The sequence below is a fragment of the Pectinophora gossypiella genome, chromosome 20 (genome assembly GCF_024362695.1).
Source record: "Pectinophora gossypiella chromosome 20, ilPecGoss1.1, whole genome shotgun sequence".
NCBI classification, from domain to species: Eukaryota; Metazoa; Arthropoda; class Insecta; order Lepidoptera; family Gelechiidae; genus Pectinophora; species Pectinophora gossypiella.
In genome coordinates, this window is record NC_065423.1 from 5540149 (window position 1) to 5556810 (window position 16662).

At 40.3% G+C, this 16662-nt stretch overlaps 1 protein-coding gene across 1 annotated transcript in view; it reads left to right on the top strand.

Moving 5' to 3' along the window:
- Positions 1-16294, top strand: part of LOC126375972 (tetratricopeptide repeat protein 28) — a 75545-nt gene extending 59251 nt beyond the window's left edge. The window contains exons 8-41 of the mRNA XM_050023072.1: positions 4074-4319; positions 4630-4793; positions 5296-5371; positions 5443-5556; positions 5712-5931; positions 6258-6477; positions 6664-6937; positions 7027-7125; positions 7209-7325; positions 7407-7529; positions 7648-7853; positions 8100-8279; positions 8465-8609; positions 8825-8927; positions 9108-9244; positions 9386-9563; positions 9795-9921; positions 10001-10158; positions 10239-10337; positions 10434-10564; positions 10661-10776; positions 10855-10982; positions 11141-11344; positions 11522-11682; positions 11802-11991; positions 12078-12175; positions 12365-12594; positions 12894-13058; positions 13392-13547; positions 13739-13842; positions 13932-14082; positions 14219-14370; positions 14458-14583; positions 14666-16294. Coding sequence (XP_049879029.1) covers positions 4074-4319; positions 4630-4793; positions 5296-5371; positions 5443-5556; positions 5712-5931; positions 6258-6477; positions 6664-6937; positions 7027-7125; positions 7209-7325; positions 7407-7529; positions 7648-7853; positions 8100-8279; positions 8465-8609; positions 8825-8927; positions 9108-9244; positions 9386-9563; positions 9795-9921; positions 10001-10158; positions 10239-10337; positions 10434-10564; positions 10661-10776; positions 10855-10982; positions 11141-11344; positions 11522-11682; positions 11802-11991; positions 12078-12175; positions 12365-12594; positions 12894-13058; positions 13392-13547; positions 13739-13842; positions 13932-14082; positions 14219-14370; positions 14458-14583; positions 14666-15849 — 6282 coding nt within the window. The 3' untranslated portion in view covers positions 15850-16294. The remainder of the gene's footprint in view (positions 1-4073; positions 4320-4629; positions 4794-5295; positions 5372-5442; positions 5557-5711; positions 5932-6257; positions 6478-6663; positions 6938-7026; positions 7126-7208; positions 7326-7406; positions 7530-7647; positions 7854-8099; positions 8280-8464; positions 8610-8824; positions 8928-9107; positions 9245-9385; positions 9564-9794; positions 9922-10000; positions 10159-10238; positions 10338-10433; positions 10565-10660; positions 10777-10854; positions 10983-11140; positions 11345-11521; positions 11683-11801; positions 11992-12077; positions 12176-12364; positions 12595-12893; positions 13059-13391; positions 13548-13738; positions 13843-13931; positions 14083-14218; positions 14371-14457; positions 14584-14665) is intronic.
- The last annotated feature ends 368 nt before the right edge of the window (positions 16295-16662 follow it).

A 16662-nucleotide genomic window follows, 5' to 3' on the forward strand; every position in this document is an offset into this window, starting at 1 on the left:
ATAGTAACTTTTTCATTTCGTTTCTTAAGAGAAGACAAATAAATCGTTAAAATCGATTAGTAAAATATAAGTCTCTAAGTAACATAGTTTAATAAAAATACGATTTCTCATAATAATTTGAGACTTTAACGGCCCCAATACCACAGGAGTGTGTTGTTTCTATATTAATTATTTGCTCCAAGGCACAACTAAATACCTGGTAAGTAATCACGATTTCCAAACCCCAAGAAGTAACCCAGCTCTAAATACACTTCTCATCAAAAAAATCGAAACACTTCCGTTTTCATTGTTTCTGTCCGAATTTAACACAAAAAAGAATTCATACGATGAAAAAAAATACATAAATGTATAGCTGGCAGTTTGGCCATTACAGTAATAAGCGAAAATTCTAAATTCAAAATTAGAATTTCATTTGTTTATCTTATAAACGAAATGAATCACTGTTTTGAGACAAATGTGTGTTTAGGGTTGGAGTACATTTAGCGTTTAAAAACTAAAAATTGGCGCCTATCCTTAAACTTTTTGTTTTTTATTTCAATACTGTGACTTTGGGACGTCTGAAAAAAGGTTTTTTTTCTAAAACGTATGGATACTTCGCCCACAGAAGCCGCCCAAGTTGTGGCATTGCTGGATTCTGGCCTTAGTCAGCGTGTTGTGGCTGCAAGACTGCATCTAAGCCTGTCATCTGTTCATAGAGTCTATAAACGTTATCGGGAGACTGGTTTGTTCACGCGCCGTTCAGGATCTGGCAGGAATCGGGTCACTTCTGAGCGAGATGATCGATTTATTGTAACAACTTCTTTAAGAAATCGACGCCTTAACGCTTTTCAACTGCAGCAGCGGCTTCGTGTTGTACGAAGGGTGGCTGTAAGTGACTCTACAATTAGAAGAAGGTTGAAGGATCATGGACTGGTACCGCATAAGCCAGCAAATGAGCCGAAATTAACTGCAGACCATCGAAGAGCGCGCCTTAACTTTGCACGTGAGCACCTAAATTGGTCATACCTACAGTGGAGCAAAGTTCTCTTTTCTGATGAGTGTAAAATTATGCTGTATGGTAACGACGGAAGGAACAAGGTCTACAGAAGAGACGGAGAACGCTATGCACAATGCTGCATTGAAGAAAAGGTCAGCTATGGTGGCGGTTCGTGGACAGTTTGGGGAGGAATCAGCGCCGACGGTAAGACAGAGCTTGCTTTCGTGTCTGGGCCACGTCTGCCTGCACTAAACTGTCATCGGTACGTCGAAGAGTGTCTCGAGCCTCATGTGATGCCCTATGCACATTTTATTGGCAACGGCTTCATATTCATGCACGACAATGCTAGGGCTCACACCGCGGGCGTCGTACGAGATTATCTTAACGAAGTCGATATCTCTATTATGGAATGGCCAGCAAGAAGCCCGGACATGAATCCCATTGAACATCTGTGGGATGAATTAAAGAGACGAATTCGAGCAAGAGATCCTGCCCCAGAAACACTTAGCCAGCTGCAAGATGCAATCCAAGAGGAATGGGACAATATACCACAGCATGTGATCGTGACTCTCATCCGATCGATGAAGAACCGTATGGAAGCAGTAATTAGAGCTCGGGGAGGGAATACAAGTTATTAAATAAACGTTTTTTAGCTTTTTTTTTCATTTACGTGTGTTGTTTTATCCATTTCCTTTATACTCCATACGGAATAAAAATGACTCATTTAACAAAATACGAAACCTATGAAAAATTCATTTAAATTTAGAACATTAACATTAAGATTTGATAAGCTCATATTACTCACTATTAAACGACATTTAACATTTATTCCTAAATGTACACATTTTTCTGATAATCCTGACAAAACGTAAACTTGCAAGGTGTTTCGATTTTTTTGATGAGAAGTGTATATTTGAACACTAAATGTCAAACTGGTTGTGTCTCTATCGCTCTTGGCTGGAAACTGAATAAAGGATAGAGGTTGTATGTAAATCACCGCCTTATCCTATCATGTTGCACATACTTAATTAGCCTGATTGTCAGTCCGTCTGACTTTAGTACTGTGCTTTTATGAAATATCGATATCTACTTAGTTGTAGGTGTGTACTTAGTTTCAAAAACTCAATCTCGGACCCTTATACTAAGTTACTTTTAAGTATAAGTGCAATAAAAAGATTTTGATCATATTGAAATTGAACAATTAAAATTTTATAACCAAATGTTTATATTATTTGTTTTACTTTTACAACGTCGTTACTTATTTAATAATACTTTTAATATCTATAGATTTATTTAATTTATTGTAATTATGAATTGCTGTAATTACAAAGCTCATACTAGTTAATTCGCAGAATCATCTTCAATATACCTAATTAAGACGGTAAAGTTGATTACTTTAAAGATTTCATTAGTTTACAATCTTAGAAAGCAACTTATTTATATATTATCAAAAAGTATTTGTATCGATAAATGTATTTAGATTTTTTGATGGCCCCATCCCTATATGAGACAAAGGCTGTATTGGCGGTCTGTCGTCGGGACATTTTTTAATTTCTTTTTTCTGTCCTCTTTGTCCCACTTCCTCAGCAAAGGATGCGCTCAACGAATATTTTAGTTGTTCCTAATCCCTTTATTTGTTTACCGTTGATGGTGTAGAATATTAAATGCACATTTTTGATATAGGTATTACTCATCAGACGTCGCTATGAAAATATTAACTGCGGTTTAAAATATATCCACCGTATTCACAACGATAAAATACTAAATATATTCATTTTCTCATTAGGTAATAAATAAGAAAAGAGAGTTATCAATTTTATATAAAAGTACCAAAGAAAAGACCTTGATTCAATCAGCGAATAAAAAAACCGATCAATTTCGAATTCACATCGATACACATGGATTGGTTACCCACATTCTCGAGAAATGCATTTTCATGCATGTTGGAAGGTCAGACAGGCAGTCGTTTATGTAAAAAACCGGACCTGTCATATCTTCAGGTTAGGTAAGCGGACCCTGTGAAAAACGGGATAATACTAGGGAGACGATGATAAGACATGGATAGGCACAGGTACTAATTTTAAAAACATCCTTTTATGATATGTACGAAAATTTACTTGATAGCTTTATGCAGTTGCCAGAATTTGTACTTATAAACCCATAACTAAAAAGTCCATAAATGCGTCCGAGCGTCCTCAATATCGCAATATAATGCCATGGCGAAGTGGGTATGCGCCATAACCCATCCATTTGATGAGGTAGACCCTGCGCTCAATAAAGCGACTATAAGTTATGTACGAGTCCGAAGTTTTACTACATCCATCTATTAGCACGACGAAAGACCGAGGAAATTATACAGTTGTGTACATAAACCTTTAGAAAATTGCCTAGCTTTGTAATTAAGTCGTTTACAACTGTATAAGAGATATTTAACAGGAAACAGCAGTAATTAACAGTTAAATATAAAGTGCTATTAACACTTAAATAAACAAGCTATTAATAAGTACTTGCACCCGTACTAGTAGCCAAACCATTATTTCGTTTCATACACACGCGTTGAAAGACGAAGTATTTTAATGCTTAGAATAATCCGCGCTGCTTATCATCTCGATCATGTCGCAGGGGTTGATAACAGTTTGTCTAAACACTATAGGATATGTTAAGTTATACACGAAGAAATCCACATCTAGACACGAATTCGGGCATTTGTTAGGAGAGCGCACATTGTCACTTGCCAAAAGTGATATTGTGCTTAAACGTGACCATAGACCACTGCAAGTTTATTTATTTACTTATTCGTATTTTAAAATTGGTTTAGGTCATTACAGGCTGATCACCTCATCTCATTGTCCGAAAGTGATTGATCATTACTCGTGCTTTGGAAGGTACGTTAAGCCGTTGGTCCCGGTTTCTACTTACTGATGTAAGTAAGTAGTCGTTACATGAGCCATGTCAAGGGCCTTTGGCGGCTCAATAATAACCCTGACACCAGATTTAATGAGGTTGGTAATCCACCTGAAAACCCACACGATAGAAGAAAATCCGGTCTATGTTTATATTTATTCAATTAATATAATCAGAATTTCCTTATTCCCAGGACACACAAGCTGCAGCGGCAGCGCTCACCTCACTTGGACACGTGTACACAGCAATTGGCGACTACCCCAACGCACTGGCGAGTCACAAGCAATGTGTCCAGCTGGTCAAGCAGATGGGGGACAGGTTGCAGGAAGCACGAGAAATAGGCAACGTTGGGGCAGTGTACCTGGCTATGGGGGAGTTTGAATCCGCCGTGGACTGCCATACCCAGCACTTGAGACTGGCTAGACGACTGGGTGACCAGGTAAAGAGTTTTATTATACAGTGTAATGTTATTTACTCTTCGGGTCGGCCCTCCAAATCCTCTTACGCTTTCCTGAGCGTTGCTGTGTAATTTCAGGAGCATTTACAAATCATATTAGCTTCAATGTACGCTCAATCCTGTCTGACTTCCTTCAGACTACTTATTCCGTGGAGTGAAGTCCTTTAACTAAAGGACTGTACACACTGACTTTCTAGATTTTGCTCACGAATTCATTAAATTGGTTTATTAGTTCGAAAAATATTTTAGCTTCTGATTAATCTCTTATTATACTTCATTATTGTTTTTTCAGGTTGAGGAAGCAAGAGCCTATTCAAACTTAGGATCATCATATCATTACAGAAGAAACTTCTCGCAAGCTATAGCTTACCACGAGAATGTGTTGAGGATAGCTCAGAATTTGGGCGACAGAGCTATCGAAGCAAGAGCGTACGCCGGATTAGGTCACGCTGCAAGGTCAGTTTTAATTACACCAACTTTGTAGTGTGTCATTATGTGTCACGTATTTAGTGAACAGTTAGTTTCGCTAGTGTAGTATTAGTTACGACCTCGTCTGTACTCCTTAAGTGATTAATTTGTTACTCCCCTTAACTGGTATCCCCCTAGCATTATCCCGTTTCTCACAGGGTCCGCTTATCTAACCTGAATATTTGACATGTCCGGTTTTTTACGGAAGCCACTGCCTGTCTGACCTCCCAACCCGCGAAGGGAAAACCAGCCCAATACAGGTTAGGTCACATATCTGCGAAAATGCATTTCTCGGGAATGTGGGTTTCCTCACGATGTTTTCCTTCACCTCTGAGCACGTGATAATCAAGGCCTGTGCTGGATTCGAAGTGCGACCTCAAAGTGAGAGGCGAACGTTCTACCAACTGGGCTACCACGACTCACTGTTATTTAGTACTAAGACCAGAAAATAACTGTAAAGTATTTACATTTCCATTTCCTACTTTTCAAGATGTGGCGGTGATTACGCTCAAGCTAAGAAATGGCACGAAAGACAACTCGATGTCGCATTAGCAGCGAGGGATAAGGTAAGTTAAGTTTTTTTTTATGTGACTATTACTTTTATAAGAAAACTTTTATATTTTTTTCTTAATCGCAGGTTGGTGAAGGTCGAGCATGTTCAAACTTAGGCATCGTATATCAACTTTTAGGCGAACACGACGCTGCCCTTAAGTTACATCAAGCGCACTTATCAATAGCGAGACAATTACAAGTGAGTAAATCTTGTTTTCTAAGCACAAACTTACATTTAAGCATTAAATTTTTTTGCAATTACACTATCAATCTATCTATGCTATTCGTAAATTACTTCACCCCTATTTTTTTACTCTCTAAAGTGTGAATTCAATTTACCAACATTCTCTTCAGGATAAAGCAGGTATGGGCCGAGCGTATGGAAACATAGGAAACGCGTACTCCGCAGCAGGTTTCTATGAACAAGCCATCAAGTACCATAAACAAGAGCTGACGATATCCAAAGAAGTACATGACAGGAGCTCGGAGGCTTCCACCCATGGCAACTTGGCCGTGGCTTACCAGGCACTGGGAGCTCATGATATGGCGCTGTTTCATTATAGAGCTCATTTAGGTAAGCTTACATATACGCTTCTTTAATAACTTCAGCATAAGGATAATATGTTGTGAACTACTGGCACAAGCATAGTATTGATGGTACTCATCCGTCAGAATTATAAGAAATTCGTACTGTTACTTTTCGCCACTAAAACTTCATGTCACATACAAATGTTTGAAAATCAAACCATTGCGGATAAGGTTCTATCTAGTCTGAATCTATAAACTACGGAAAAATATATATTTGGTACTCCGAAAATTAGAGTACCTACTGTTGCCTATACTGAATACCTTACAAGTTGAAAATTAAAGAAACTTACCAATGTTTTTACTATGTCACAGGAATAGCACGAGAACTAAAAGATGCGGCAGGCGAAGCTTGCGCGCTCCTGAATCTCGGAAACTGCTTGTCCTCGCGAGGAGAATTCGCCCAGGCAGTCCCTTACTACGAACAACACCTGATGCTGTCCCAGGAATTAGGAGACGTTACTGCTGAAGCAAAAGCTTGCCACTTCTTGGGATATGCTCATTATTGTTTGGGGAATTATCGAGAGGCCGTCAGGTAAGAAACGAAAAACAGATCTATGTCCTGACACTAGGTTTGGTAAGGACGATCGTTAGTCACACAACCCACACGATAGATGTGCAATCAAATACTTTTCATGTACATATTCCTGCAACACTTTATAGTTGTAAGGATTAAAACCTAAAAGAATAGGTAACTCTAACATGCAATGATCCTTTCCAGGTATTATGACCAAGATCTCTCACTAGCCAAAGATCTCCAAGATAAAATGAACATGGGTAGAGCATACTGCAATCTTGGACTTGCTCACCTCGCTTTGGGAAACTTAGAAACCGCCCTGGAATGCCAGAAATACTTCTTAGCCATAGCACATATGACCCAACATTTACAAGGAAAGTTCAGAGCATTGGGCAACATCGGTGACGTACTCATTAAAATGGGAGATGTAGAAGAAGCTGTAAAAATGTACCAGAGGCAGCTCGGATTTGCCAGACAGGTAAAACTTTATACTAAAATATACTCCAAGTATTTAGTATAATCGAGTGCATTTAGATATGACCTAACCTAACGTAAACCATATTTCAGGCTAGAGATAGATCTTTAGAGGCGGCAGCGTGTGGAGCGCTTGGTCTCGCTAGAAGACTGCAAAGAAGACTAGATGCTGCTTTGGGGCACCATACACAGGTATTTAAACAGATGTTCCATACATCTGACGTTATTAACAGGTAACAACAACATCGGGGAATAATTGAAAAATATTTCTTCAGGAACTAACTCTGCGTCAAGAAGCGGGCGATGCCGCTGGAGAGGCAAGAGCTCACTCACACCTTGGTGCTGTCCATATGGCTTTAGGTCATTACTCCCATGCAGCCAGATGTTACAGGGTAAATGATACTTTCCCAAAATGTTACAACGTTAGTGTAACCAGCGTTACAACGGATATCTAAAGCGTTATATTTTTGCAGGAGCAGTTAGAAAGAGCACAAGAACTACAGGATTGTGCGCTCGAAGCTCAAGCGTACGGCAATTTGGGAATCGCTAAACTAAACATGGGGCATTATGAAGATGCTATTGGATATTTGGAGCAGGTAATACTCTTTTACTAAAACTGGCTACTTCATTCACGTCTTCCAAATTCGAAGTTAGTATATAACTAAATACCAATACAATCATCCATTATACCTACGCCTATCTATCTCTTTCCAGCAACTCGCTATTCTAGAACGAGTGAACACTCCTACTTGCCAGTTAGACAAAGCCAGAGCCCTCGGTTCATTGGGAGACTGCTACGATGCTTTGGGCGATCCTGACGAAGCTGCCAAATACCACGAACAGCATCTCGCTTCAGCACTGAAGCTGAATAATGCGAGGGAACAAGAACGGGCGTACCGCGGCCTGGGACTTAGTCACAAGTATGTGTATTCTCTTACTTACTTTATGGAAAGATGCTACTTATTCTATGAAAAGCTTAATTTATCTCACGTCGAGTCATCGTCCATTACTGACGAACGATATCTCACAATCTTATTATGAATATTTACTAATGTTCATCCTCTCTTCAAAAGATGAGAGCAAGACTATCATCAGTATCGTCACTATAGTAATTAAGCTCTATAGGTACCAAGAACAAATTTTGACTAACCTAATACCTCTTTCAGAACTGTGGGAAATCTTCAACAAGCACTAGTGTGTCTAGAGAAACGACTAGTAGTGTCGCATGAGCTGGGCGTGCCAGAAGCTAAAGCACAGGCTTACGGCGAACTCGGTGCTCTGCATATAGCGCTCGGCAACTTGGAGCAGGCTGTGTCCTGCTTAGAACACCAGAAAAATATTGCCAAGTGAGTATTATAACTAATATTAGGAGTTTAAAAAGTAATGCGGGCAATGAAATTGCGGAAATTGAAAAATTGTCATACTTAGAACACCTATGTAGTGCAATATCTAACTAACTACTTCTCAAGTACATATTTATCCCTCAACACATTTTTTAACATAATCTAATATTTTATGTTTTATTTAACAGGGAACTGAATAACCAAATAATGGAAGCAGAAGCGTGCCACTCCCTTGGCGTGGCTCAGCACGCGCTCGGTGACCACGCAGCGGCAGTCAGACATCACCGCGCTGAACTGGAGCTAACGCATAGACTCGGACTTATACATTTACAGGTTATTGTGAACTATTATTTCATGCTACGTACAATATAATATCACAACATCGTCTACCGGTGCGGTGGATATAACTTTCAAAATATGTCCATCTTGATTACCTTCTAAGAAGAAAAAGTAAAAGTAAGAAGTGTCCTGAAAGGTGTCTAATTGTGTAAAATTCGCCTTCATGCTGAAACGTGTAAGTAACACAAAAAATTTACTTGACAATACAGGCTAGGGCGTGTGGCGGTCTGGGAGCAGCACATGCGTCTATGGGTGCTCACGCCGAAGCAGCTCGCTGGCATGAATCCAGATTGCGACATGCTACTGCTGCAGGTAATTTTGTTTTCTTGTCTAATTTTGAGTAGTTAGTTATCAACTATCGATAAACTGATGACTGAGATCATCCCGGTCGTGGAGTTGAAAAAGAAGTAGAAAAAGCTCATGTAAAACCAGCACATACAAAAATATAATATGTTGAAAACCAACAATAATTAAAATGATGTTGTTCTGCAGGTGATGCAAGAGGTAGAGCACAAGCCCTAGCGGATTTGGGCAGAGCTCACTTAGCGATGGGAGCTTGTGGCAGTGCAGTGTCGTATTTGAGACAAGCATTGGCTGCCACTGAAGGCTTGGCTGATGTTGACGAAGAGGTAAGTGTTATCGAATAAGAATAAGAATAATCGCTCTTTCATATAATACAATATAGTCCGACCGAGGGTAATTGGAGAGATAAAACAAAAAAGATAATGGTTGTAGACTCTCTCAAATATGCTAAATAATATAATTTTCAGGCGCGAGTCCGTCATAGACTAGGGTTCGCGCTATGGGCTTCAGGTGAACTTGAAGAAGCGAAGGAACAACTTCAAGCAGCACTCACAGTACTTGAGTCTGGACATGAGAAACACCGGGACAGAAAGATAGCTGCACTGTACACTTCGACACAGCACGCTTTGCAGAGAGTACTCGTTGGTAAGTAGGCGATTCTTACATGAGAAATGGTGACATTAAATGAATCGAAGCCCTCACTGTACGGTTGCCTAACATGGCCTAAGGAAGTGTTAGGTACCCAAATAATGGAAATGAGGCTGACGTTTTAAAAGTCACAAATAATGATACAAGAATTTATGTATTTATGTATAACGCAGTATAGCCAGCAACAAAATGTGAATGATTAAAATATTAAAATTTTGCTATTTTCAGAATTGGGACGTCATTCCGAAGCATTGGTTGTAGCAGAACGCGGACGATGCCGTTCACTGGACATTTTCAATGATAAACAATCTGGCTCTTTGAATCAGGTCAACCTAGAGTTGCACTCAGCACAAAGGTACAAATAACTTACATAAAAGACCAATTTTCCTAGAAAGTAAAAATTTCATTAATAATCTAATTTTTATGTTACACAGGAATGCCTCTGATGAGCCAAGCAAAGACCGTATCGAGCTGTGGAGTCCAGCAACTGTAGATCATATCATAGAGGTAGTAAATAAACAGAAGGCTCCCGTACTATATTACAGTTTGGCTGCTGGAAGACTTTATGCGTGGTTACTTCAGCCACATAAAGGTATGAGACTCCGCCTTCAAATTACCATATAAAATATTTAGCTCTACATAGAATAAATGATAATATTCGATAATTTTCAGGCATTCTAAGATTCCATCAGGTATCGCTGGTGGAAGAAGCAGATGACAGTGATAACAGTCTGCCCGACATTAGCCCTGATGATCTGCATCCGAATACTGGTGAGTTAACTGCGAAACACTATGCAATTTTTCATAAACTGACCAGCTCTTTATAAAGTTTGAAAGACTTATGGTTTCATAATCTTCTAATTTCAGCTGGACTAGGTAAACTAGAAAGATGTATCAATGAATGGTCAAGTTGGTTGAAAACTGCAGCTGAACGTAGACCAGAAAACGAGGATCAATGGGAACCTGATGAGCGGCCTAACGCAGGTCTTGCTAGAATGGTATGTCACGTTCTGATCTGATACTTTTTACTAATATATTTTTCTAAAACTCCTTTCATATTGTTTATCGTCATTGAAATGTGTTCTCGATTCCAGGTGACACGCAACCATCTCCTGAATTCGTCCAATTACTCTTTAAGTTCATTGTTCAGCGTTGGGTCAGTCGGCGGGTCGGTTGCCGGCTCAGTTGCCAGCTTGCAGGGGTCCACGAGGTACGAAAGCTTTTATTTTTTAATAAATGTACAAACTTCAAAGTATTTTTTGTTATTCACAATATTGTTTTCAAACAGATCCAGTGTCCACGGCCCTCGTAAGAAGCAGCCCTCCTGGCAAGGGCCACCTTGCCTCAATTCGTTGTATCAGATGTTGCTCGCTCCCTTTGAAGACTTGTTACCTGCTTCTTGTAATAATAATCATGGTAAGATAATTGACACCTTCAATAGTATTTAAATCAAAAAGATCAAAACATTATTTGGAGATAATATTATTATGACTGAATTAGCCTATAAGATTTCATATTTACATTTGAAGTTTATTTCTTGGTCAGAATAACTAGAACCATCATTTTGTTCGTAGCATCACACGGCCGTCGAGGTTGTGGAGGTCGTCGGGAAATAATTCTTGTGGTAGAAGGAGCTCTGTACACTTGTCCTTGGGGAGCACTTCGCGGTAACACTGATGCTGAACCACTTTGTGAAAGATACGCACTGTTGGCTGCCCCGGCACTGCGCCCGCTGCGGCATCAGAGACATTTGCGCGCTAGACCCCATCACGATCATGGTGAGTAGGATGTTATGTTCATTAATTATAATCACTTACTGATCTACTTACTAATTTTCCAGTGCATGGCTCACCCTTCGTATATATATTTTTAGTGAAAAATATATAAATCTAAAAGCCTGCATAGAGAACAAATATAAACCACACTTCTTTATTTAATCAATTTTTAAAATCCAGGTGCATCAGCATCTAACAGCAACCAAGAAGCAGGCATGCGTTGCCTAGTGGTCGGTGCGCCAAGAGTCGGCGGCTCGCGGTGGGCATCGGCACACGCACAACTGAAGGAGGCAGAACTCGTCGCTGATATGCTGCGAGTCACACCCCTTACTGATTATCAGGTACATCGCAAAGACCTTAGTGCATCCAAATCTTCTAGGGTGACCAAATTGTCTAAGGTCACTCAAATGTTCATATAGTTCGAAATCTAAATACTAAACAATTCATTCATTCTCAACAGGCTTCAAAAGAGGCAGTTCTGACACAACTAGCACAAGCAGAGTGTATACACTTCGCCACCCACATCTGTTGGAAGACTCCCGCCATCGTGCTCAGTCCTGGTGAAGTGGTAGACTCTCAGGCCAAACGACTTCTCAACACGAGTGTTGGAAGCGGTGCTGCTGACACCTCTACGGAAAATGAAGAAGAAAGTAAGTATGGTTTTGAAATAACCAGACCTTAAAGACTAAGATCGATCTCGATATGATTCTATAAAATAAATGTATTTCTTTTCCAGACACAGAATTGCCTGCAAGTAACGAAGAACTACCACCAGCTTCAGAGTTCATGCTCACTGCTTCTGAAATTATGAATCTGAAGATCACGGCGAGATTGGTAAGTTACCGTTATACCATCTATACAGTGTTGGCCAGAAGCTCCTCTGAGTCACCAGCAATGAAATATTTTTGTGAATAAAAATACTTCGCGAAACATTCTACGGCGTTGGCAAATAACAACAGCAGCAACATTGAATAACAAAGACCATCAGAGTCCTAAAGAATTTACTGAATCCCATTTTCCCAGGTGGTAATATCCTGTGCCCCATCAAGCGTGGCCCTTCAAGGGTCATCTTCCGAGGAGTCGGAAGACGTGATGACTGCCGGCGAGGGTGTCTCCCGTCTGTGCCGCGCACTGCTAGCGGCTGGTGCTCAAGCCATCCTGCTGACTCTATGGCCAGCGCCTCAAGACACTGCTACCAAGATACTGTATAGAGCGCTCTACTCTGCTTTACTGCAAGGAAGCCGGGTGGCCAAGTGAGTTGAATTTTTCATTTACTTTACACAAACGAACCTTTAAACCAAATAAACAATGATTTCGATTTCCGCAGTCAGTCACAATCTAAAAAGATGATTTAAGAGTTACTTATTCGTGAAGGACACCACTATTTTTTGAAGTAAAATTTAATGACTTCTGAATCGACATCTTACTCAATTTAGATAAACAAACACGTATTTTAAAGAATACAACGATTTTACTAGATAGAAGCTATCACCTGTTATATAACTTGACTATATTCAAACTAAAGATATGTTATATTATTCTCATTTGCCAGAGCTCTCGGTGACGCAATGCAAACTGTCCGCCACACAAAGCATTTCGCCCACCCCGCTCACTGGTCTGGCCTGGTGCTGCTCGGTGCTAACGTGCGCCTGAGCAACAAGGTGGCGCTTATGGGACAAGCGCTCTGCGAGTTGCTGGCTCAGCCTGACAAGTGCCGGTAAGATTACTTACATCTTAAACTGTTGTGGCCACAGGTCCAAAAGTAGATTTTCTAAACTATCGAGCAGCTATCAAGATTCAACTCCGACACTCTTATAAAAAACGGAAGAGAAAGTTGTGTGTTACGATCATAGTATATGCCTACTCCCATTGGAACTATTCGTAATCTTATGGTTGTTTCTATATTAGATTTTTTTTCTTTCTCTCAATTCTTGTGAATTTGAATTGGGTCGTTTCGAAATAAAGCAGGATAGGAATCGGTATAAATTAAGTTCTTATAAACTTCAAGATCTTGACCAGATTTTTGGTAACATCCACTTGTATCCCACAGTGACGCATTACGAGTGTGCCTGCACCTGGTAGAGAAGTCCTTGCAGAGAATTGTGAGAGGACAGAAGAACGCGATGTACACCACACAGAAGAGCATAGAGAACAAGGCAGGCAATGCTACTGGATGGAGGGAATTGCTGATGAGTGTTGGATTCAGGTAAATGCTTCTACATAAACCCTCAATAAGCCTGTACTTATTCTAAGCTAAATATAGACATGGATCGTTTTTATGCACTAGGCCGTTTCACAACACATTTCGATTTTTTTAATATTATAATAAAAAATAAGAACTATTAAAATCTCAAGTCCAGCTGACAAACTTAACTAATTTTATTTTATTTATTCCAGATTTGAACCTGCCGCTAATGGAATTCCGTCAAGTGTGTTCTTCCCTCAAAGTGATCCTGAAGAAAGATTAACCCAATGTTCTGCTAGCCTTCAAGCTTTATTAGGTACTTACGCCAATATAGTCCTTATTGTCTTTTCAATATACTCAATAATTAACGCAAAAACAAGACACGTAACAAAATTTCGTTTTTAGGTTTAACGCCAACAACCCTTCAAGCACTATCGAAACTGATTTCAAATGGCGACGTGGCCGACGATATCATAGGTGTCATACGTTCAGTCATATCTCAGTTCTCTGCCAAGAACTCTGAGAGTGATACCATTGAAGTTGCCGTGAATGTCAGGTCAGTATAAGATCCTACCTTCGCAAAATGTACTTTTATAGCAACAAGTAAAATAAATAAAACTCTTAGGACCGGTTACAGCACTTGCAAGTAGACGCCGAATTTATTTATTTTTTATACTCGATTGTTTGAACAGGTTGTGGAGAGTGAACGGATGCCACGAGCTACTGGCGTCACTTGGCTTCGACCTGGCGGAAGTAGGCCAAGACGAGGTGACCTTACGCACTGGCAAAACAGCAAATAGGCGGCACATACAATTTGTACTACAAGCGCTTCTGGCACTCTTTGGTAAGTACCCAACCATATACCTTGAACTCATAATGGTACTACTTATTTTTATCATAGCTCAACTAAACTCTTATATTGTCCATTCAGACACCCAAGAAGCCCCACGAAGTCTGAGTCTAGAATCCAGCTCAAGCGTCGAATCGCTAGCTTCAATCGACGATGGAGACCTGGAGCCTCACTCTGATGGAGAACCACCTCCAAGGCAGCATAGACGTAAGTACCGTCCTTATCCAACTTTCTCTACTTCAGAAATCCACCTTAGAATAAGAATCTAAAGAAGAATTTTGTCCCGCAGAAGAAAGTGTATCATCAGTGCCACCGCCACCGTTGCCTCTTGGCTCTTGCGGAGGTGCGTTCACGATGTACGTGCGAGGATCGACGTCGTCCACGGAGGTGGGGCGCGGGGAGCCCGACGGCCGCACGGCCCCGCCGCCCGCGCCGCCGCCGCCGCGCTACCGCGGGGAGAGCGACGCCGCCTTCACTCCGTCTCCACCGGCCGCCCCCGCACCAACCTCCACCGCACCTCAACGAGACGTCTCGCTAGCCCTAGCACACCAAACTAAAATAAGAACTCTATACACCCGTCGACCACCTTCGACCGACGACTCTGATTGGGAAGGCTCCGGTCACGACACCGTGTTGCGAAGACGTCCAGAACATTCCCATACTAGATACTTAGATGCTTTCTACGATTTAGCCTCAGCTCAACCTAGAAGAACGGAAGAAGAAAAGCCCGAACCACCTATGAATCAACCTTCCACTTCGAAACGAGTTCCGAGACCTAAAATGGGCACCAGCAGTAGAGACTCATTGGCTCAAGTGCGACATATGAGCGGAGAACTGACTCCCACTATATCTGAAGTGTACCACGAAAGAAACATTGGCTTAGGCCTCGCTCCTCCGCTAGCAGAGCTATTGTTAGCTGAAGACTCGAAAACAGAAATGAGAGCTGCCAGTTCAAGTGAGAATTTACTACTTCAGAACTTGGAGAAACTTGGTCTTTTAGGAGATCCGAATGAGAATGAAGAGAGATGGTGCAGCGGTAACTCTTCCAGGCCTTGGTTGTCAGCACCGCCTTTGGAAACAGACGTTCAAGGTTCCGACCTGACTACAGCGGAAATTATTGAGCGTCAGACGAAATTCAAGAAGGACATAGAGCCAAAGAGGAAAGAAGAGAATGCGTATGAGTTGAAGCCTAAGGAAGAGACTCCAGGACCGAGTGGGATTGAGAAGCGCTCTGTGTCTCCTTTTTCGGAGCTTTCTCGTCGCGATGAAGGAGATGGGCGTAGTATAGCTGATTCGCATTCGTCTTATAAAGCTCTGGTACTAAGCCCGAGGGCGCCGTATTTGCCAGAAGAGGGTGAACCAGTAATGAGTACCAACAACGACGGAGGCAAGACTCACCCTAGAGTCCGCCGACCTCCAGTGCCACGGACGAGACCAACGTATACGACACTAGACTTCCCATCGGGTAAATGAATATTTAAAGGACAAGTTCTCATCATACTCGAAAGTGTAAACATTATACATATAACATTACTAGAATATTTAACTGTACATAATTATACCTGATATTCCACAGTAATAAGTGTAAAATTAGATTAAGGACTCAGAGCTAGAAGTTATAATGCCTAATACGTTTAATATTATATGTTATGTAGAACTGAATGGTAGGTTTAATAAATGGCTATGAAGAAAATAAATACTTATATAATGCAAATAAAATAATGACATGACAACTTGTTTTAAGACTTGATCTATTAAATATATCTACTTTAATCCTAAAATAAATATACGTAAAGATAAGGTGTTAGTTAATATTATTAATATAAATACTTCACAGTAACTGTAATTACTATTTATTATTTAATTAAATAAACAATGTATATAGCAGTTTTAAAGCTTAACAATAATCATTCCTATGTTCTTGCCATTCTATACGAATACAATACTTGTGTAAAAATTGTTTTAAGTAAATAAAATGATTGAAAATGCTAAGTTTCTTTACGTTTTACTCCGAGTCTAGGTCACCTACTCTATCTATCTAATCGTTGATACTAAATTGTATGTAGAAATCTTTGACATTCACTTGTACACTGGTACAACTACTTCAAATTATTTTGCCACTTTGTACATAAGCACAAATATTCCATTACTAAAATCTAATAACCATAAACATTTTACCAATATACTGATTTTAAAAGAACATTATGGGCACGCTACCTGCTTTATTGACCGGAGCCAACACCAAGTAAATTCCAGTGGCACACCAACTGGCTTCGGACCGCCCGT